This window comes from Stegostoma tigrinum, chromosome 14, assembly GCF_030684315.1.
Source record: "Stegostoma tigrinum isolate sSteTig4 chromosome 14, sSteTig4.hap1, whole genome shotgun sequence".
Taxonomy (NCBI): domain Eukaryota; kingdom Metazoa; phylum Chordata; class Chondrichthyes; order Orectolobiformes; family Stegostomatidae; genus Stegostoma; species Stegostoma tigrinum.
The window spans coordinates 73,150,078-73,173,489 of NC_081367.1; the positions used below are offsets into that span (position 1 = coordinate 73,150,078).

At 41.1% G+C, this 23,412-nt stretch overlaps 1 protein-coding gene across 7 annotated transcripts in view; it reads right to left on the bottom strand.

Moving 5' to 3' along the window:
• The window catches only part of trpc1 (transient receptor potential cation channel, subfamily C, member 1), a 110,733-nt gene that overhangs the window by 65,307 nt on the left and 22,014 nt on the right, over window positions 1–23,412 (bottom strand). For 3 of the 7 annotated variants that reach the window (XM_048542098.2, XM_048542097.2, XM_048542099.2), the window contains exons 4-8: window positions 22,771–22,872; window positions 18,729–18,931; window positions 9,612–9,743; window positions 6,732–6,927; window positions 4,607–4,943 (exon numbers count right to left, since the gene is read on the bottom strand). In XM_048542098.2, the coding sequence (XP_048398055.1) occupies window positions 4,607–4,943; window positions 6,732–6,927; window positions 9,612–9,743; window positions 18,729–18,931; window positions 22,771–22,872 (970 nt within the window). The remainder of the gene's footprint in view (window positions 1–4,606; window positions 4,944–6,731; window positions 6,928–9,611; window positions 9,744–18,728; window positions 18,932–22,770; window positions 22,873–23,412) is intronic. The other 4 variants (XM_048542101.2, XM_059651225.1, XM_048542100.2 and 1 more) reach the window with 2 other exon arrangements.

Sequence of the window (23,412 nt, forward strand, 5' to 3'; positions counted from 1 at the left end):
TGGAGAGACAGAGTTAACATTTTGAATTCTTTGGCATTTTTATTTCAGATCTCCAGCATCTGCAGCATTTTGCTTTTATTTAAGTGATTTCAATGGATTTAAAAATAAGGTGATTTTTTTCAATATTACAGCCAGGTAATAAATCCAGAATTCTCCTCAAGCGATTCAGAAATTTGTTTCAAAGAACTGTAGTGTCAATCAGCGTACATCTGCTCACTATTAGACTCCTAACTTGGTGAAACATTAGCAACAATCAAAAGCAGCCAAATGGGTACTGTCAAAACTATCATGTTTTGACAGTAGATATATAAGAGACTGAAGGAACTGCAGATGCTGGAGAATCTGAGATAACAAGGTGTAGAGCTGGATGAACACAACAGGTCAAGCACCATCAGAGGAGCAGGAAGGCTGACATTTCAGACCTAGACAAGGGTCTAGTACTATAACTTTTTTTTTTAACCTGATTAGCTATTTCTTTTTCCTTTTTGTCTTCTCAAACCCCACTCCTCAAAAAGTGAAGCCATGTTGGCTGATTATCATCTAGTTTCAGTATCTAAGTACATATAGCCTCCCCTCGTTTGAATTTTTCAAAGAGCTTCCAACAGGTAAGAAATTATTAATGAATCACAAACATTGATTTCTAAGACCAAGGTTGACCAATCTCCACACTCACATGCAAATGTACACAAAGTAAAATTGCAGTGGCTTGTGAAAAGGTAAAATTACCATAGTCTTACTGGGCACAGGGCTGCTCTCTCATTAGAGAGAGATGAATGAGGGCCGCCATGCCTCAGGGAAGGGAGAGTTTGAGAAGGACAGTCTTTCATGGTAACCTCAAGCAGGCAGGAATTGAGCCCACACTGTTTGCATCACAAACCAGCTGAAAGGTACAGTGTTAACTTCTATAAAAAAAAATTCAGGGTGACCATAATTACCAGAAGTTTGATAAATTATAACTTAATTATTATAACTTGTACAACTGAAGGCTTAAAAATGCTAATAATTTTCTATCTTAATACTTATTCCTTATGATTTCAAAGCCTGTGTACTTCAAGTTTTATATTTGTTCAATAAAACAAAAATCAAATACTTTGTCCATGCTTTGAAAATGCTGAGAGGATGTTTCCCCTCACGGGAGTCTCGGACCACAGAAAAAGGGGCACCAATGTAAGACCAAGAAGGGATTTCTTCTCTCAGAGGGTTGAATGCTTTTCAAGCTCCTTGCTGCAGAGAGCTGTGGGGGCAGAGTCCTTGTGAATATTCAAGCTGAGATAGATTTTTGATCAGTAGGGGAGTCAAGAGATATGGAGTAAAGACAGGAAAGTGGATATAAGAAATATCAGACTAGCCACGATCCTACTGAACGGTGGAGCAGAGCAGGCTTGAGATGCCAAATGGTCTATTCCTGTTCGTGTTACTTATGGTCTAAAGCCGATTTCTTGGGAACTAATAAAAGAGCTGTGAAATTGTTCACTATAGCAGGTTCTTGACATGGTTTCAGAACTTGAAGTTTAGCAGTCAGTACACAGACTTTTCTAAAGGGAATCTGAACAATTTAATGTGTCCAGCATTCCCTTGTTATGATGTTAGGACCTTAGAGACAAATAGTTAGATCCCACAATTCCATTCCTGTAATGTATATGAATCTACATTAAACTTGCAGTAATGCAACGCAAGAAAGGAGCATTAAAAAGATTATCTTCATATTAATGTGAATTTAGGAAAAGCATGAGTCAAACCATTGATACTTTTATCACAAAATCTACTGTTTATCTTAGGACTACAAAAGTTTACAGTAAGCCTGGATGAATATTTATGTAATCACATCCTCCTATCCATTTCCCTCGAGATTTGAGTAAAAGATTTGCTTAACACAACTTATCCATTTCCGTTTTACAAAGATTTTCAACTGATTTCTGAAGTTGAGCCTGAGAAAGAAAAGCAAAGTTCACCGAAGGTTAAATTTGACTTCAGGCGATAGCATTATCATTCCTATCTGATACATCTCTTGTAACTCTTAATCTCCAAAAGTCAATGGGCATTTTTTGAAAGGAATTATGTAAATTTATATTTTTTCCCTTTGTGAGTGGTGCAAAGTGTTTACAGCGATAATATGCAACACAGCAACTCACCACAGCTCCGCCAACTGCATCGTCTAAACGTGCAATCTCTACAACTACAGGTTCCCATTCAAATCACAGACAATCATAACCTGGAACTGCATCACCCTGTCTCTGGATTAAAATCCTGGAATTTCCTAACAGCACTGTGGTTACACATACAGCACATGCATAGCAGCAGTACAAAAAGACAGGTCATTATACTTTCTCAAAGGTAACTAGGGTATATAATAAATGCTGGCCTAACCTGTGATACCCACATCCCACAGATAAATAAAATAAATGAGATTTTAAACTTCGGCCATATCTGCCTGCCCAAATGAACATAATCAAACCCATAAGGCACAGTTGAAAAAGGGAACTGATTTATTGCAGCCAAAAATGACATTTCTAAGTCATTAGGTCACTAGGTCTAGGTCACTGAAAATACATTAACTGCTCATTCATCTTCTTGCCATCTATAAACTGGCTGCTTGTTTTGTCACTTGACTGTACTTCCAGCATTATCTATTTGACTGCAGAGTGCTTTGGGGTGTTGCAGGCATATGATAAGCCACTGAATGGATGCAAATCCTTTACGTTTTCTGTAACCATAGAGGAAGTAGGACTTAATATTTGAATATTAAAAGCTGTATATAAAAAGAAAAACTGTTGGTTTAAAACAATGGCTGCAACCTATGAAGTGTACTTGATTCTATGCAAGTTTAATAACATAAACATATTAATGCTTGTTTCATTGTTTGACTGCGAAAATATGTATAAGAGCAAGAAAAAGACAGACACTGGGTACAGAGAAGACATAATGAAGAATTACAACAACAGCAACAAAGAATGCCTATAACTAAGGTCAAATGTTCAATTTTAAATAAAAAGATGGAAGTCGTTGCTAGGTTACCAAGCCATATTAAATATATTTATGTATATAATTGCAGTATGAGTGGAACTAACATATTTACTTATGTAGCTGCAATGGGTTTAAAAAAACAGTATTTATTCATTTTCCTGGAAGCCAGGAAAGAACACGTCACTCTCTCCAGGTACACCTCTCAGTGGTGTTATGAAAAATTCTTTCAGCAGCTGTGAGCAACTCCTCCACTCCATCACAAACCCCTCTGCAATAGCTGAATCACCAACACGTCATCAGAGAAACAAGCAATACTTTGCAAAAAGCAATACACCCCTGCTGATGGCACCCAAACGTGAAATACCTGATTGTACATGCTGCTCTTAGAATTATAACATTTCTGCACTCATTTAGATAATAGCAAAAAAATTAGCTAAATTAGCTAATTCGCTAATAATGGCCTATTATGGACGTAAATTTCATAATACTACTGCCCTTGTGCATATTCCTCTACACACTTAGATCCTATACCAAAATCAGTTTTATGTTATTGTCGAATCATGCAATACATTTGTTCATTTGGCTCATTGCACCTTTTTTTTCATTCAGTCACAGGGCGGCGGCATTGCTGGCTAGGCCAGCATTTATTGCCTAGACAGCAGTTAAAAGTCAACCATTCTGCTGTGGATCACATGTAGGCCGGACCAGGTAAGGATGGCAGAGTTCCTTCCCTAAAAGGATATCAGTGAACCAAACGGATTCTTTTGACAATCAGCAATGGATTCATGGTCATCACGAGACTCTTAATTCCTGATTTTCATTCAAATTCTACCATCTGCTGTTGTGGAATTTGAACCAGTGTCCCCTGAACATTACCTGGGTCTCTGGATTTACAGTCCAGTGATAATACCACGAGGCCATTGCCTGCCCCTGAACCTGATCTTTGAAATTCGTCAACTAATCCCACTGCCCTGTTCCCAACTCCTCTCCACCCGCCCCAGCACAGCCTTTCTAAACACTTCCTTTCCATGTATGCATTTAATTACCAATTGAAGGTTATCATTTGAACTTTTTTTAAATCAAACGCTGACTATAAATTTTGCATTCAAGAAGAAATAACAATCAATCAATGCTTAAATATGAAAATCCACCAAAAATAAATGGCTCTCAGTGAGACTGAGGTACTTAGCCAATCCTGGGAATTGTCAACATTCTTAAACTGCTCCAGTTTCACTCATGTACAGTTAAAGTACGATCTTGTCCTGAAGCAAAGCAGTTTCAACTATACATTGGTACAAGCCCGATAAATGACATGAGTATGAACTTGGAGAATTGAACTGAGCTGCTCAACAAGAATCAATTCCAGGAGGTACAAGCATGCTTGTGAAAAACTCTTCCTTTACCTTCCAGTAGGTGATGCTGTGTAAAATAGGATATGCTGCTCCCTCTCAGTGTCAAATTAGTTCACTTACTATTACGGTGTCCTCAGTTTAAAACTATGATAATAAATTAATTGAGTTAAAATTGTATTCACTGACAACTATTTGTCCTTAGCTAGGTAGAATGATAGAAAAAGCAAGACAGCGATAACAGACAGTGAGCACGAGCAAGTGCAAGGAAGATTCATTATAACTTGATTTACCAACTATCCATGTAATCAGGAGGTAGTCGATCATCTCTAGTGCTGGGCCCATTGTGTTTTTTTTGTCTTCGTTGTACACCAGTGAGTATAAGTTCAATAGTAGTAGAAATGTAAAGTATGATGCACTGTGAATGATGAATTTCATAAAAGGAGTGTGAATAATTCGTCCTACTCGAGACTTTGGTGCTAGCAGGTAAAAAAGGGACAACACTGGCCACAGAGTGGCAACTGATAGAACAGTCAGAATCTTCTTACAGGTGTGCTTCCGTCTATAGCCTGCCATCTGCCCAAACCATACTGTGTTCAGAAACTGCTGGCAACTGGACTGAGCCACAAACTGTAGGATTGATAGAAAAATGGAACAGTATAGTTAACTGTAGTCTTAGAGTCTTACATTATAGTTCCTCACCTTACATAGTACATTTATTGGACATGATTCCTTAGCACAACTTCATTGATGAATACAGTTTTTCTCCTGGAAATGGGACAGGAAGTGTTAATTTGGTTGGACATGGAGATACTGTGATTCCTCAGGTAGGTCCAGTTTGGGTCGCAAACCTCTATCCACGGCTCATGGTGTTAAGGAAGTTTGGGCTGGAAGAGTGGCAAAGAGTGGCATTTCCATAGTGGGATATTCCCATCACTGAAACCATCCTTACCAAGGTGGAGCAACATAAATATACAAGGGGGTGATAGGATCGACAAAAACATTCTGTACCACTGGCTTCCCTTTTCCCCCCCTCCTTTTGTTGGCCAATACCCAAGATGCAAAATTTAGTGACTTTGGTGCCTACAGGCATTTTTAGAACAACATAATCTCCTGATTCTTCTGCAAGGTCACATATCATGTTCACCAGCAAACCGCCATCCAGTGTATTGAGAAATATTAGTGCATTTCTCTTCATTCTTCAATGGGATGAGGGCGTTTGTTATCCTCCACTAATTAAACTGGACAGGTTGGTTATGAAGGCATTTGGGATAATTGCCTTTATGAGTCCATAGGAAGATTATAAAAGCAGGAAGGTAATATTGAAGTCCTATAGAATTTTGGTTAGGCCACAGCTAGGGTATTGTGTGCCGTTCTGATCACCACACTATAGGAAGGAACTAATTGCTTTGGAGGAGCTGCAAAGAAGATTCACCAGGATGTTGCCTTGGACAAAGCATTTCAGCTATGAAGAGAGGCAGGATAAGCTTGGATTGTTTTCTTCTGAGCAGAGAAGGCACAGAAGGGACCTGAGAAGGTCATTGGGGTCATTTAAGAGACTGCTGAACATGTATATGGTCACAGAAATTTGAGGGTGCATACATGAGGATCAATGGTCGGCACAACATTGTGGGCTGAAGGGCCTGTTCTGTGCTGTACTGTTCTATGTTCTATGATTGAAATATATAAGATTATGAGGGGCACGGACAGGGTAGATAGGAAGCAGCTGGTCCCCTTAGATGAAAAGTCAATAACAAGAGAGCCTAATTTTAAGGTGAATGGTAGAAGATTTCAATGGGGTTTAAGGGAACTGTTTTTCACCCAGAGGTGGTGAGAATTGGGGAATGCCTTACCTGTGAGGGTGGTAGAGGGTGGAAACTTCACAACCTTTATAAGTTAAAAAGTACTAAAAAGTAACTGGAAGAGCACTCGAACTGTCACAACATTTGAGGTTGTGGGCTAAGTGCAGAAAAGTGAGATAGGCTGGTGCAAACTAGATGGGCCAAAGGCCTTTTCTATGCTGTATGACTTTATGAACGGAGTGGTTTACTAGGCCATTTCAGAGAGAAGTGTCAACCCAGAAGGCAGTGAGCATGGAATTACATATGGTCCAGACCAAGTACGGATATTGCACACGTCTGGAGCAGGTGGCCAGGCCTTTCCTGGCACAGAGTTAGTAACAATACAAGCACACCAGAAGAGCCCTCAGAATAGCTTTTCAATTAACTGAAATTAACTTCAACCAACTGCCGTGATGGGATTTGAACCCCCTTCCCACAGGATGGGTCTCTAGGCTTTATTAGTTCAGTAACATTACCATCACATTACTGTCTCTCCAATATTATTTACATACTTTTTAAAAATTCCTTGCGCAACTGAGTAGCAACGCTGCTATACAGATTTTGTTAGAACACATACCTCTTTTTGGTTGTACTTAATTGCTAGTTTAAGTCGACTTAGGTTCATCCTCTCCTCAAGCAATCCTCTTTTGTCAATTGGTTCATCACTGGACGTATGATTTAAGATAACCTCTAATTCACGGGAATTCCGGGCTTGTGCTAGGAGATCTTTTGCAAAAGTCTTACACTGCTGTGCTAGTTCCTCATAGTCGTTCCTGAAAATATTTACAAACAAGTTTCTGTCTTATAAATCATGGAAGGAATGTTCAATGTATCAGAAGGGAAAAAAAACACTTGCAATTATATAACTTTTCACATCTGCAGGATATTGCAAAGCATGCTATCTTTATTAATAACTAATGAGGTTCAATGACTGGTGATTTGAAGGCAAATATAGCCGCTGAGTTTGGTATAGAAAGGACTCTGAAACAGTGAATAAATTAATAGCATGATGAGTTGATTTTGGTGGTATTGGTTGAGGAAGGAACGCTGGCCAAAGATTCAGGATTCAGTTCTCATTCAAATAACACAATGAGTATTTTAGATGTAACTGGACAGAGAAATGGTGTTTGAATCATAAAGTTGTGCATATAAACCCTACTCCAGTAATGTTAGCACATATCAATAGCTGATAAATCACTGAAATACTAAAGGTGGGCTGTACTGGTGCAGAATGCCAATTTTTAAGATGAGACCTTTACGTTGATACAAAGTGCACTCTCTCGGGGCATAAGGTAGTGATAATGCTGGGAGGACTGCAGAAGAGTTATTCCACTGTTAAAGTCAACATTCATTCTTTAAATAACCATTAAAATAAACAAATTATCTGGCCACATATCTCAGTGCTGCTGGTGTGGTTGCTTCAGTGACAATAACTTAAAAGTAGTTTACAGAAAATGAATACTTTAAGATATTTTGAAAGCACAAAAGGCATTTCATAAATTACTAATTCTTGATCTCCCAGATAACTCTGGGCTAGCGGGCAGGACCACTGCCTTAAGGTGAAGAAGTTATAAGATATATTTTAATATGAATATTCCTAAGGTTTTTGCTAGTATTTTGAGAGTTGTACTCTGCAGTGCTGTTTCACAACACCACAGGTCAGTGATTTCAGCCATGTGATTAATAAAGAGTTTAGCAAGAAAAAACTTATCAATGAAAGACAGTTATAATCAGTGATAGTACAAAATGGTGGTGGTCGTGGCGGTGGATGTTAATGGCATTAGATGCCCATTATCTCTTTGCCCACCCAACAATTAGTTTTAATGAAATGAAAGGAACTGACCACAGAATAGGCAGGGCATACATTAATAAACAAGGCAAATTTCTATCGCAGTATGAGTAACCACAGTTACACAGGTCAGCCTCTCTGGTGGTTTATTTTTATGCAAACCATAGTTCTATCAGAGATTTTTATCCTACCACAATTGGGTTAATATTATACATCCTATATTATATTAATAAATGTCACCATTGTGGTAGAATGTGTATGTCTCATGACACATGAATTCTACATCATCGTAAGTTTGAACTTATGGTGAGACTTTGTTGGAGAAGACAAGTTCATGCACAATATGATGAGAGTTAAACTTTAATGGCATAATTATGAAGTACAGCCAAATGTAACTACAACAGTAGCACATGCTTCCAAGTGGCACAAGGAAACCTTTATGGGACGTGGACAAGGTCAGCATTTGTTACCTATCTAATTGGCCTTGAACTAAGCATCTTGCTGGGGCCATTTCAGAGGGCAGTAAAGAGTTAATCATGTTGCTATGGGTCTGGAGCCACATGTAAGGCTGGCAGATTTCCTTTCCCGAAGGACAATAGTGAACCAATAATCGATTGTTGCTTAATTGTCATAATCATTCCCTCGACTCAAGATTCCAGATTCTGAGTTCAAATTCCACCAGCTGCCATGGTAGGACGTGAATCCATGTCCCTAGAACATTAGTTAGGGCCTCTGAAATACCAGTCCAGTCAGGTTACAACCGTTCCACTAGCTCTCCAAGGAAGTTGAGCAGTACTAGCAGCAACATGCAAGTCACAGATTTCCTTGGCACAATTAAGGAGATTTTTGTTAGCAACATTCACCTCTTGATTCATATCCAGCACATTGGGTGATTCATGAATATGATCTTTCACTGTCTACTGGAAATGGAGGGGGAGAGGCAGTGAAATAAGCAGTCTCTCTATGTAGGTATTAGAACTGAGTGCAGCTGTTGAAATTAGATTAAAAAATGCAGTGAGAATTGAAGTATCATAATGGACAGTAGGCATTTGGGAGGCACAAATGATCAAGAAAGAAACATAGAAGTTGCATAGGCACAATCAATAAAATAAACAGAGGATAAAAAAGCTACCAAAAGAGAAAAAGTACAGAATGAAGTCAAGAAAAAGAATCAAGAAACAAACTTTAAATGTCTGAGGAGGAGCTGTTTCATAGTGCAACAAGTCATTGGTTAAATGTTAAGCCATTGTGCCATTTGTCGTACGCCTGTAAGAACAGACCAGTGTCAGTTTTGATTGCAATGTACATAAAATAAATGAAAGATTTTGAGTTCCCTTGCAGGACAACTAATTGTTTGAAATTTTCTGATGTGTTAATAATTTTCTTCATTTGCTTGTGGTCAGCTTCCCTGATTGTTTTCTTTGAATGATCCAGACAAAATACAGAAAGAGAGGCAGATTTTTGACACAATAGGGAATATGGAGCCCAATTTTAATAAATCACACTAAACATAATGGTTACAGGATAGGAGAAATGAAAAGTGTATCCACTTATATATGTTTCCACACTATCACCTTGTGTTTGTTCTGTTTTTGTTGACTTCACTGTGATTGAATTTTAATTTTTACATCTTGGGCATTTTTTGACAATTTTCTCAAACATTTGTACCTAAATTCCACCTCTACGAGACTCAGTTCCTTCAAATCTGCGCTGAGTTCAAAGGCTCTTAGTATAGGATCCTCCTCTGTAAGCATGATCAGTGCTGGACTAGACAGGCAGCGATAAATATCAAGACGGAACCTACAAAAAAGAAATTATGTGCTTGATTCCGTTCTGCATATTGTTTATTCCTAAATATTATTCCAATTTTGAACATTTGCTATTTCAGCTTCATGAGACTTTGGCATTGTGAAAAATACTTTGCAAGCGACAATGTCACCGATGTTTGGTAAACACTGTATATGATCATCATGCAAGTTCATTTCTATTTTAACACTTGGAGTAACAGTTAAATTAACATTCAGCACTGTGATCATATGCAGCAAATCCGAACAACTTTGATTGATAAACAGCAATTTATACTTACACCACACAATGCCAGGCAATGACTACCTTAAAGACCGAATCCAAACTTCTCCCATCCCATGATATTCAATGGTGTTGTGATCACTGAATCCCTCCAATACCAACATCCTTGGGTTGGTGGGGAGGGGGGTGTGGGTGGGGAGTGGCAGTGGCTACCATTGACCAAAAACTGAACTGGAGCGAGACTTTCTTTACGCAGAGAGTTGTGAGAGCATGGAATGCGTTGCCAGCAGCAGTTGTGGAAGCAAGGTCATTGGGGTCATTTAAGAGACTGCTGGACATGCATATGGTCACAGAAATTTGAGGGTGCATCCATGAGGATCAATGGTCGGCACAACATTGTGGGCTGAAGGGCCTGTTCTGTGCTGTACTGTTCTATGTTCTATGTTCTACAAGAGCAGGTCAGTGGCTGCAAGCTCTGTGAAAAATAAATCACCTCCTGACTCCCCAAAGGCTGTCCCACTATCTACAAGGCACAAGTCAGGGCTGTGATGGAATATTCCCCACTTGCCAGAATGGGTGCAACTCCAACAATATTAAAGAAGTTTGATGCTATTCAAGACAAAACAGCCCACTTGATTGGCACCACATCTATCAATATTCACTCCTTTCATCGCTGATACACAATGGCAGCCATGTGTGCTCTTTTCAAGATGCACTGCAGAAATCCAGCAAGGTTTCTTATACAGCACCTTCCAAATTCACAAACTCGACCACCGAGAAGTGCAAGGGCATCAGATACGTGGAACAGACTGATTGCAAGTTCCTCAGTCATGGCATCAGACTGGAAACTATACCACTGTTCTTTCAATGTCGCTGAGTCAACATCTTGGAACTCCTTTGCTAAGAGCACATGGCATGTAGCCTTATACCCTAAGAACTGCAGTGGTTCAAAAAGGTAACTCACCACCACTCCAGGGCAATTAGGAATGGGAAATAAATTCTGGCTTGGCCAGAAATGTCGACATCCCATGAATAAATTTTTTAAAAAACTTAATTAAATATACGGCCCTATATTTCAGATTTGTCAAATCCAAGTGGTCTAATTACAAACAGATCATGATCTGGTCAAGTATTCTGTCTTAATGCCTTTTTTCCCTTTTGCCCACAGAAAGGAACTTTGGAAATTCTAGTTGACTGTACTGATCCATACATTATGATTCATTCCTACTTTATTGTACAAAATTTTGTTTGCGATACTGGTCTCCACACCTAGAATAATCTCAGTGAAGCCCCTCTACAATACTTGAAGACAAAAAGCCCTTGTGGAACCAGGTACTTAATCTTCAACAATAAAACTTCAAACTAATGAAGCTTTGAAAGTCAAATGGAGTTTTCAGAATTCAGAGGCACCTAATGAAATGCAAATGAAGAAGATCCCGAGCATCTTTAAGGCGGCATGGTGGCTCAGTGGTTAGCACTGCAGCCTCACCAGCCTCGGGTAACTGTCTGTGCGGAGTTTGCACATTCTCCCTGTGTCTGCATGGGTTTCCTCCGGGTGCTCTGGTTTCCTCCCACAGTCCAAAGATGTGCAGGCTAGGTGGATTGGCCATGGGAAATTGCCTGTAGTGTTCAGTGGCGTGTAGGTTATAGGGGGATGGGTTTGGGTGAGATGCGCCAAAGGGCGGTGTGGACTTGTTGGGCTGAAGGGCCTGTTTCCACACTGTAGGGAATCTAATCTAATCTAATCTTCTATCTCCCACAAAGCTGTGACTTCAACACAGAGGGCCTAATTAAGAAGTTTTGAGGTTGATTCGCTCACCGAGCTGGTTTGTTGTTCAGCAGACATTTCGTTACCGTACTTGGTATCACCCTCAGCGCAGCCTCTGATGAAGCGTTGGTGTGTTTTCCCGCCTGCTTTTAAACTCTGGGGTCCGTTGTGATGGATTGCCTTGCTTCCGGGTTTCCTCCATAGTGGAATGTATATGGGGTCGAGTTCAATGTGTTTATTAATAGCCTGCTTTGTGGAGTGCTATGCTTCCAGGAATTCTTATGCTTGTCTCTGCCTAGTCTGTCCCAGGATCTTGGTGTTGTCCCAGTCGAAGTTGTGACTCTCCTTGTCTATGTGGATTGAGATGAGTGAGTACAATCCACATGGACAAGGAGAACCACGACGTCGACTGGGACAACACTAAGATCCTGGGACAGACTGGGACTAGGCAGAGACAAGCACGAGAATTCCTGGGAGCATGGCACTCCATGAAGCAGGCTATTAATAAACACATTGAACTTGACCCCATAAACATTCCACTACGGAGGAAGCCACAAAGCAAGGCAATCCATCGCAACGGACCCCAGAGTTTAAAAAGCAGGTGGAAAAACACACCGGCGCTTCATCAAAGGCTGCACTGAGGATGTTACCAAGCATAGTAATGAAACGTCTGCAGAACAACAAACCAGCTCGACGAGCCAACCAACCTCAACACCCACAACCCGAGTTACAAATCCACTCCAAAATTAAGAAGTATGCAGATGATAGGGAAATTCGCCAAAATGGTCACAGACCATCCTGACTTGGAAATATATTACCATTCCTTAGATAACAAGGTGTTAAGCTGGATGAACACAGCAGGCTGAGCAGCATCAGAAGAGCAGGAAAACTGATGTTTTAGGTCTGGACCCTTCAGAAAAAAAAAAGGGTCCAGACCTAAAACATCAGCTTTCCTGCTCCTCTGACGCTGCTTGGCCTGCTGTGTTCATTCAACTCTGCACCTTGTTATCTCAGACTCCAGCATTGGCACTTTCCACTATCTCTCTCTCCATCACCATTCCTTTATATTTCTGGGTCAAAAACCGGGAACACACTACCTAACAGCACTGTCAGTGTACCTACAGCACATGGATTGCAGCAGTTCAAAATGATAGCTCACCATCACCTTTCTCAAGAGCAACTATAGATAGGCAATAAATGCTGGCCAATACCAAAGCCCACGTCCTAAAAAAAAATCAAAGAAATTGAGAATTTTAGCTATGAGGAAATATTGGATAGGCTGGAGTTGTTTTCTTTGAATAGAAGAGGCTGAGGGGAAATTGGAATGTACACTAATTATGACAATAGAGTGGATAGATTGGTGAGGCAGCAGCTAATAGGTTTTCAGTGCATCTGCACAAAGCTGGAACATTTCAACCAGGTAATGCTACCACTTCAACCGCAAAAATGGCAATCTCAAATTTAAATTAAACAACTGACAATGAATGTTCACTACAATAGCACCATCCTACGTAGGCTTTGCAGTCTTAATCTACAGATTTCATATTAATTTGCAAATAATTCACCATTTCAGTGATATCAGGACTTCCCTACTCAAGATTCTGCACTCACTCTCTATCAAAAGCCCTGCAAAGTCTGGTTCACGTCAAAAGCTGCCACTCTTAGCAGAAGGCTCGAGATCTCTGTCTAAAGGCAGCTCCTGCTCCCCTGGTGACTCCCTCACCGCCAGGACTTATCTTCTTAGCTCTGCACTGCGCTGCCAATCACAGGCTGGTCCCTCTCAAGTTTGCTGCTGATAGACTCACCACTCATTCTCTTCCTTTCCATGCACCTCAAACTCTTGCTGTTTGTTTTGTACGTCTTGGCAATTTATTTTCATAAACTATTTTAACTGAACATTTTAATCATCCACGATTGCTTCCGTAAAAGAATCCTAATTATCTGGCCCACCATTAGTTTTTGCAATTTTGTATGTCTTAGTTTTTGATTGGATAGTTTCTGTGGATGCCCTTATTAACCATGGGTGAGTCACTCTTTGTACTGAGTTCTTCTTTTTCACCAGAAAATTTTTTTGAAGTATCATTTACAGGATGTGAGCGTCGCAGGTTGGCCAGCATTTATTGCCCATCCTAAGTCACCCGAGAAAGTGGTGGTAAACTGCTTTCGTGAACCATTGCAGTTCATGTGCTGTAGATAGATCCACAATGCTATTAGGGACAGAATTCCAGGATTTTAACACTGGCAACAGGGAATGAAATTTGGTAATATATTTCCAACTAAGGAACGTGAGTGGCTTGGAATGGAGCTTATATGTGGTGTTCCCATTTATCTGCTGCCCCTATCCTTCTACATGGAAGCAGCTGTAGGTTTGGAAGGTGTAGTTCAAGCAGTATGTTGCAGCTGGCACACATTGCTGCTATTCAGTGTCAGTGGTGAAGTGACTGGATGCTTGTGTATGTGGTGCCAATTAAGCGGGGCTGCTTTGTCCTGGATGGTGTTAAGCTTTTTGAGTTGTTGGAACTGCATCCATCCAGGAAAATAGGGAACATTCCACCACACTCTAACTTGTAGATGGTGAACAGGCTTTAGGGAGTCAGGAGATGATTTACTCACTGTAAGATTTCGAGTCTCTCAACTGCTTTTGTAGCTAAAGCAGTTGAACGGCTAGTCCAGTTTAGTTTTTGGTCAATGGTAACCCCCAGGGCTGTTGATAGTTGGGGATTCAGTGATGGTAACGCCGTTGACTGTCAAGAGGACTGTCATTTGTTTTCAGCCCTATCTACAACCACAGTTACTCAATTCACTAGAACACTGGTCCCAGCATTGCCGAAATGAAGATAATAAAATGTGAGGCTGGATGAACACAGCAGGCCAAGCAGCATCTCAGGAGCACAAAAGCTGACGTTTCGGGCCTAGACCCTTCATCAGAGAGGGGGATGGGGAGAGGGAACTGGAATAAATAGGGAGAGGGGGGAGGCGGACCGAAGATGGAGAGTAAAGAAGATAGGTGGAGAGAGTATAGGTGGGGAGGTAGGGAGGGGATAGGTCAGTCCAGGGAAGACGGACAGGTCAAGGAGGTGGGATGAGGTTAGTAGGTAGATGGGGGTGCGGCTTGGGGTGGGAGGAAGGGATGGGTGAGAGGAAGAACCGGTTAGGGAGGCAGAGACAGGTTGGACTGGTTTTGGGATGCAGTGGGTGGGGGGGGAAGAGCTGGGCTGGTTGTGTGGTGCAGTGAGGGGAGGGGACGAACTGGGCTGGTTTAGGGATGCAGTAGGGGAAGGGGAGATTTTGAAACTGGTGAAGTCCACATTGATACCATTAGGCTGCAGGGTTCCCAGGCGGAATATGAGTTGCTGTTCCTGCAACCTTCGGGTGGCATCATTGTGGCACTGCAGGAGGCCCATGATGGACATGTCATCTAAAGAATGGGAGGGGGAGTGGAAATGGTTTGCGACTGGGAGGTGCAGTTGTTTGTTGCGAACTGAGTGGAGGTGTTCTGCAAAGCGGTCTCCAAGCCTCCGCTTGGTTTCCCCAATGTAGAGGGAGCCACACCGGGTACAGTGGATGCAGAATACCACATTGGCAGATGTGCAGGTGAACCTCTGCTTAATGTGGAATGTCATCTTGAGGCCTGGGATAGGGGTGAGGGAGGAGATGTGGGGGCAAGTGTAGCATTTCCTGCGGTTGCAGGGGAAGGTGCCGGGTGTGGTGGGGTTGGAGGGCAGTGTGGAGCGAACAAGGGAGTCACGGAGAGAGTGGTCTCTCCGGAAAGCAGACGGGGTGGGGATGGAAAAATGTCTTGGGTGGTGGGGTCGGATTGTAAATGGCGAAAGTGTCGGAGGATGATGCGTTGTATCCGGAGGTTGGTAGGGTGGTGTGTGAGAACGAGGGGGATCCTCTTAGGGCGGTTGTGGCGGGCGCGGGGTGTGAAGGATGTGTTGCGGGAAATACGGGAGACGCGGTCAAGGGCGTTCTCGATCTCTGTGGGGGGAAAGTTGCGGTCCTTGAAGAACTTGGACATCTGGAATGTGCGGGAGTGGAATGTCTTATCGTGGGAGCAGATGCAGCGGAGGCAGAGGAATTGGGAATAGGGGATGGAAATTTTGCAGGAGGGTGGGTGGGAGGAGGTGTATTCTAGGTAGCTGTGGAAGTCGGTGGGCTTGAAATGGACTGCACCACACAACCAGCCCAGCTCTTCCCCCCCACCCACTGCATCCCAAAACCAGTCCAACCTGTCTCTGCCTCCCTAACCGGTTCTTCCTCTCACCCATCCCTTCCTCCCACCCCAAGCCGCACCTCCATTTCCTACCTACTAACCTCATCCCACCTCCTTGACCTGTCCGTCTTCCCTGGACTGACCTATCCCCTCCCTACCTCCCCACCTATACTCTCTCCACCTATCTTCTTTACTCTCCATCTTCGGTCCGCCTCCCCCTCTCTCCCTATTTATTCCAGTTCCCTCTCCCCACCCCCCTCTCTGATGAAGGGTCTAGGCCCGAAACGTCAGCTTTTGTGCTCCTGAGATGCTGCTTGGCCTGCTGTGTTCATCCAGCCTCACATTTTATGATCTTGGAATTCTCCAGCATCTGCAGTTCCCATTATCTCTGATACTATTGCCGAAATGAAGCCTGTTCCAAATGAACAGCTGTCTCTTTCCACAGTGCTAGTGCCAGTGCCCCAAAATCAGAACCCATTTTTCCCCACATCAATCCTTGAGCCATGCATTTTGTTCTTTAGGTTTATTTAGCTGACACCAATTTTCATGTGGCTCAGATAGCAATCCTGAGATTATTAACTTTATGGTTCTGCTTTTCATTTTAGCTCCAAGTTGCTCAGCATTCCTCAGCAGATCTTTTTCCTAACCCTACCTGTGTTGTTGATAACTGTGTGAACCTCAACAACTGGATTCTTCTTTTCTCACCAAGTTTGCCTTCAGTGCAGAATAATTGTCATGACCCTTGGCACCAGGCTAGCAACACAGTCTTTGGGATTTTCATTTACTTTTTCTCCACCAAACTTAAGATCACCTCTCATTCTTCTAAATACAAGTATAGTTACAACCTACTCAATGACTGTATACAAGAAAACTCTTTATCCCACAAAGCTTTTCTGGACTGCTTCTAATGCAACTTTATCCCTCCTTAAATGAGCAGACCAGATTGGTCCATTGTACTGAGGGTGTGGTCTCATTAATACCCTGTACAATTTTGAAAAAACTTCCCTACATTCCTATTTTCTTGACAATAAACGTCAATATTCAATTTGTCTTTCGAATTACTTGCTCCACCACAATTCAGTTCCCTAAATATGACATAATCATTGATCACATGGGAAGCCAGCCTATTTTCGTACTCATAGCACTCACTATAAGGGGTTGGTGAACTGAGTTGACTGAACAGCTGGTTTACAATGCATAGTGAAGCCAACAGCGTGGGTTCAATTCCCAGCTGTCATTACCATTAAGGAATCTCCTTCTCAACCTCTCCCCTCTTCTGAGGACAGGGACCCTCAGGTTAAACCACCAGTCGTGTCTCACCAAAGAGAAACAAGTTCTATGGTCTGATCAGATTGCGTGAACTTCACCTATTTTAAAAGCACTAGCTCTATTAATAAACAATATTACAAACCTCTTCTAACTTGCACTAATTCTGTGACTTTAAAGATGGAGAGCGAATGTGAATTATTTATAAAGATACACTCAATTCGGAAGGAAATTCAGCCAATTGTGCCCGTGCCAGCTCTTTAAAAGAGGATCCAATCACTGCGGCATTATATTGAATCTTACTTCAGAGCGTGTGGACACTCTTGCCATCCTGAGTTGCCCTTGAAAAGATGAGCCTTTTGTTTGACCTGGTTGAAATCACATGGTGAAGGTATCCCAGAATATTGCAGAATGGGATGATGACAGCCTAATGGTATTATCGTTGGACTGTTAATCCAGAGACCTAGGTATTGTTCTGAGGATGCAGGGTCGAATCCACCATGGCAGATGGCGGAATTTGAATTTAATTTAAAAAACAATCTAGAATTTATAGTCTAAAGATGACGATTGTCAGTGTCAGGAGGAACCTATTTGTTACTCTAATGCTCTTTAGGGATGGAAACTGACATCCTTACCCGTTCTAGCCTTCATGTGACTCAAGAACCAAAGCAATATGACTGAATCATAAGTGGCCTTTGGGCAATTAAGGAGGGGCAATAAATGCTGGCCTAGACAGTGGCATCATCCCGTGAAGGAAGAAAGAAAAATGTTAGATAGGAAGTTCCAGAATTGTGACCCAGTGATATACAAGCTTATAAAATCATGAGGGACGTGCAATGGGTAAATATGGGTGGAGAAGGTCACAACTAGACTGCATAGATTTAAGGTGAGAGGGTAACATTTAAAAGGGACCTAAAAGGCAACTTTTTCACACAGAAGGTGGTGCATGTATGGAACGAGGTGCGAGAGGAAGTGGTGGAGGTTGGTACAACTACAACATTTAAAAAGCACCTGGATGAGTATAAGAGTAGGAAGGGTTTAGATGGATAAGGGCCAAATGTTGGCAAATGGAACTAGATTTATTTAGGATACCTGGTCAGTATAGACGAGACTCCAAAGGGTCTGTTTTCACGCTGCACATTTCTATTACTCTGTACCTGCACATCAGGAGGGTGTGTAACTTGGAAAGAAACTTGAAGATGATCTGTTCCCATTCACCTGTCGTCGTGTTTGTGAGGTGCTGTCAAGAAGCCTTAGGAAATTGCCTGCTCCTTCTCCATAGGTCCTCATCTCCTTTTATTCTACAAGTATTTATCCAATGATTTTTTGAAGTGATTACTGATTCTGCTCCTTCCACTCACTCAGGAAGTGCAAATTCCAGATTACTTTTAACTTAGCCAAAATATTTCTGCATACACATAATATGAAATTTAAAGTATGTATCTAATACAATTGTAACAATTAGAAATATAAACACACTTGTTATATCTTAATGTGTTTTACTAACCTAGAATGGCGTAGGCTATCCTTTTTGTTCTTTGCATTACACAGTGTGCATTCACATCCTACTGCATGTGGTCTTGGCAATGACAGGTCCTGCTTGAGTAGCATAGTCAGGATCTCATAGTTATTGCGATGAGCAGCAAGGATAACAGGAGCCACATCCATTGTCGTGGAATATTCGGGATTCTGAATTCTCTGCATTAATTTCTATTTGGATAAGTTCCAACAAAAAGATGGAGCAAGATTAATGAAGTACATCATTGTAACAAGAGTCTAGGAGCTATTATTTTTAGTGAATTTTGAGATAAACTGAATTGTCTGAAACGTAGCAAGAACAGGTGAGAAGCCTTGATTAACATCTCAACAGAACAAGATTTAGAACACTGCATTTTGGAAGAGTGGGACATATAACAGGACAAAACAATAACTCCTTTTAAATGGAGGGAAAAGTGCTGAATGTCAAACATTTTTATCTGTTTTAATCACAAATGTTGCTGAACAAAGTGCTTGAAAAAGTTGCAAAATTTGTGATTGTGCATTTAATAATAATCTAAAGATAAGTCAATTCTTTAAGAAAAAAGTTATGTTTAAACAAATACATTTTTCAGTTTTGTCACAGTTCATCAAGAAATCTCCAATTTATTTGCAAGCACTATTTTCTATCTCTATTAATGGTAGTCTTGAGAAGCAAAATGAACGAGAAGACGAGTTTGCGACAATCATATTGTTTAAGTGTGAAACATGCAATCAGAAGATTTTAGCCTTCTTTAATTACTTATTAAAATATCTCTCATTAATGAAAGTTTTATTTTTTAAATTCTTTTTGCAAATGGCAGTGATTAACAATTATGTTGATGTCATAACTCATTTTGGAAAAATGAGAATCCAGCATTTAGGGGGCAGCATTTTGCAGCTAGATGGGCCTTTATTCGAAAACAGAACCTTCATGCAAATCCACTGGGCCCAATAGATAGGTCTCCTGGATAAACAAATGCATTGGACTCAACATGACATGAACATGGAATGTAGAACATTACAGGCCCTTCAGCCTACCATGTTTGTGCCAACCACTAGGGCATTCTAAACTAATTCTGTCTGTCTACACATGGTGCCTATTCCTCTATTCCCTGCCTGTTCGTATGTCTGTCTTAACACCTCTTAAACGATGCTTACATACCTGCTTCTACCACCTCCCCTGGCAACATGTTCCAGGCAACTACCACCTCTGTGTAAAATATTTTCCTCGGACATCTTTAAACATTCCTCCTTTCAGGTTAAACCTATGCTCCGTTGTTTTTGACCTCCGACCAATCTCATAATTTTCCATTTCCACAAGGTCGCTGCATGGCTTCCCATGCTCTAGCAAGTACAATCCCAGTTTTCCCAACCTCTCCTTATAGCTAATATACTCCAATCCATGCAACATGTTGGTAAACCTCTTTTGCACCTTCTCCAGAGCCTCCACATCCTTCCTGTAGTGTGGTGTCCAGAAATGTACCCAATACTCCAGCTCTGATGAAGAGTCATCTAGACTCGAAATGTTAGCTTGATCTCTTTCCATGGATACCTTCTGACCCCCTGCGCTCTCCAGCATTTGTTGTTTTCAGCACAATATTCCAAATGTAGCCTTACTAATGTCTTATACAACTGCAACATGATTTTCCATCTTTTATAGTCAATGCCCCGACTGCTAAAGGCAAGCATGCCGTATGCTTTCTTTACCACCTTATCCACTTGTGTAGCCACTTTCAGGGACCAAGCTCCCAGCGCAGGGCACAAAATAAATCTTTATATGAAATTTATGATGTCCGACCATTTTCATTATGAAGGCTTGAAATGAGAGATGTTAAGTTTCTTGGCAAGTGTAATCCTTTAGTCTTTTCTCAGGCATACATGTGCACATAGTTTCAACTACATTTTACTTTAGGATAGATATGTCACCCACAGTGATATGATTTTAAAGAAAATTTGATTTTTAATAACCAAATGAGGTACACAAGTTGCTAATGGGGACTGATAAAGTAGACACAGAGTGGATGTTTTCTCTGATTGGGCAATCTAGAAAGAAAGGTCATAGTTTTAGGCTAAAGTGATGTGGGCAGATTTAAAATAGTGATTAGGAGGAATTATTTCTCCCAAAGGATCTGTGAATTCATAACCCAACACCATAGTGGATGACAGCATACTGAAGGAGGAGACAGACATATTTTAATTAACAATGGGTTAAAGGGTTATGGGGAGTTACAGGCAAGATGAGATCTGCTATGACTGTTATAAACGGTAAAAAAAGCTTGATGGGCTAAGTGATCTACTCCTACTCTTAGTTCTCATACAATTTAACCTATGATAGTGCTGCAGAAGCAGACACAAGGCAGTTTATGGCAGGGTTCTTCCAATCCACATTAAAATTAAGATAATGTCAAGCTTAATAAATCATGTTTAAATGGTCAAACATAGCATACAAAACCATCGGTATTAAGTCACAGATTGAAATTATAGCCAATGCATATTTTAAGTCATAACTGTTCATATTTATAAAGTTTCTTTTCTTGAAAATGTGCAGGAAGTCTCACAGTTTTACAGGGAAATTGGTTAAAAAAGCACAAAGGACAGTTAGTAATGAAGAGAAGGCACTATTCTTGATGAGGTTTCACGGAACCTACCAGTACAAGATTTTCATCTTCCCTCCCCAAAGGCACATCCAATGTTCTGCACCACACACAAGACAAGGAGGCATATTCAAAATCCATTCAAACTGCAACAAGGACCAATCCCCATGCTAAATAAAAACCAAAAGAACTGTGGATGCTGTTAATCTGAAACAAAAGTAGAAATTGCTGGAAAAGCTCAGCAGGTCTGGCAGGTCTGTCAGGTTTTAGGTCGGGCTACCCTTCCTCAGAACTGATTTTGCTCCACAAATGCTGCCAGACCTTCTGAGTTTTTCCAGCAATATCTATTTTTGTTTTAATCCGCACTCTGTTGGCACCAATCTGGTCCTAAATATCCGTCCAGCAATCTCCAAAAGACCCACCCCAAGCATTTGCTGTGGCAACATGCACTTTTATAAGCATGCTATAGTCCAGCACTCTGAATATTGATGGCACCAGTCTTCTTTCAATCACACAGGTGATCGCGAATAATCTTTCCTGCTCTTACCCGCCTGCCACTGGTGTATGTTGAAAGGACGTGCAGATTGATACTCAACCTGTTTAGCATTACTATGAATGTGCCTTGCTTGACCATCCAGTCTCCATTCCTGGGAGCCAGGGACGCTACCTATTGCACCCAAAGACCTTCAGTACAAGTGGACAATCATTTGAGCACCTTTTTGAAGTTGTTACTTTAAGGTGAAAGTCTATAAGCTAATAGGAACAGAATCAGGCCATTTGGCTGATTGAGTTCTCTCTGCCATTTGATCTTGGCTGAAATGTTTCTCAACACAGTTATCATAGCTCCAGAGGACCATACCTCTTTGATTCAACACAGAGAGACAACTGATGCTCATTTTAACTTGAAGGTCACCACGCCTCAGGCAAGGAGAACTGCTACAAGATTTAAACTTACGTTACTGGCATCATCTTGCATTGCAAATCAGCCATTCAGTGAACTGAGCCCAACCACCTTCCCAGTCCCTACTAATAAGACCATAAGACATAGGAGTGGAAGTAAGGCCATTTGGCCCAGTGAGTCCACTCCGCCATTCAGTCATGGCTGATGGGCAGTTCAACTCCACTTCCCTGCACTCTCCCCATAATCCTTAATTCCTTGTGAAGGAATTCATTGGGATACAGCTACTACAAAAAACTGACACTACTTGGAACTGTGGAGCCCCTGTTTATTGAGAAAAAAATGGCTGCACCAGCAATGGAGCCAGTTGTTTTGGAAAAACACCAATGTAGGTTTAATGGTGTAATTAATTGTACAGGATTTCTGTTTAGTTAGTACTGCAAGTGGCAGAAACAGTACTTGTTATGTAACTGTCCAAGACCCTGTTTATTCAGCAGAGTAAGGGTTCAAGTGCTAGAGATAGTATTTGTTGTACTAACTGTATAGTGTTGCTGTTCAATCCAAAGGAAAGGATCAATCAACGGTCTGTACTTGCTTGTGTTACACAAAATCGACATTGATTCTTCTGTAAACATCTGGAACTGGAGCCAAATTAAATAAGTCAGATTTTTCCATGAATTCCACCTCACTTTTATTTACGTTGTGATCCACAAGAAAGTGATGTTTAAAAAAAACTGCCATTTCAGATACTTTTTGCTATTTGTTAATTTAATTGCAAGTGTTTTATTAGTATTTATTTCTCTGTAGCGTAGCCTAAGGCAGAGATGAAGGTTTCCCTTTTTAGTTTGAAGCCAGTTTCAAAACCTGGCAAGTGCCATTTCTTTTGACAAGTGATGTCTTTTATAAGAAAAACTTACTTTTCTATAACACTGTACACCTTTGATTTAGCACCAACAAGCGTAGGAAAACCTTTAACTTTAAAAACAGTTCACCACAGTCTGCTCTCCCAAACGATACGGCACCCTCAATCAAGAGGATAAAAAGGCAACCTCTGCCCATCGAGTTGGACCGAAGGGTCTGTTTCCACGCTGTATAACTCTATGACTATGAGTACCTACATTGTTATTCAAAGTGCCACTAAGGACCTTAAAAATTAGATGGTGAACTAGAATTCAAACTCC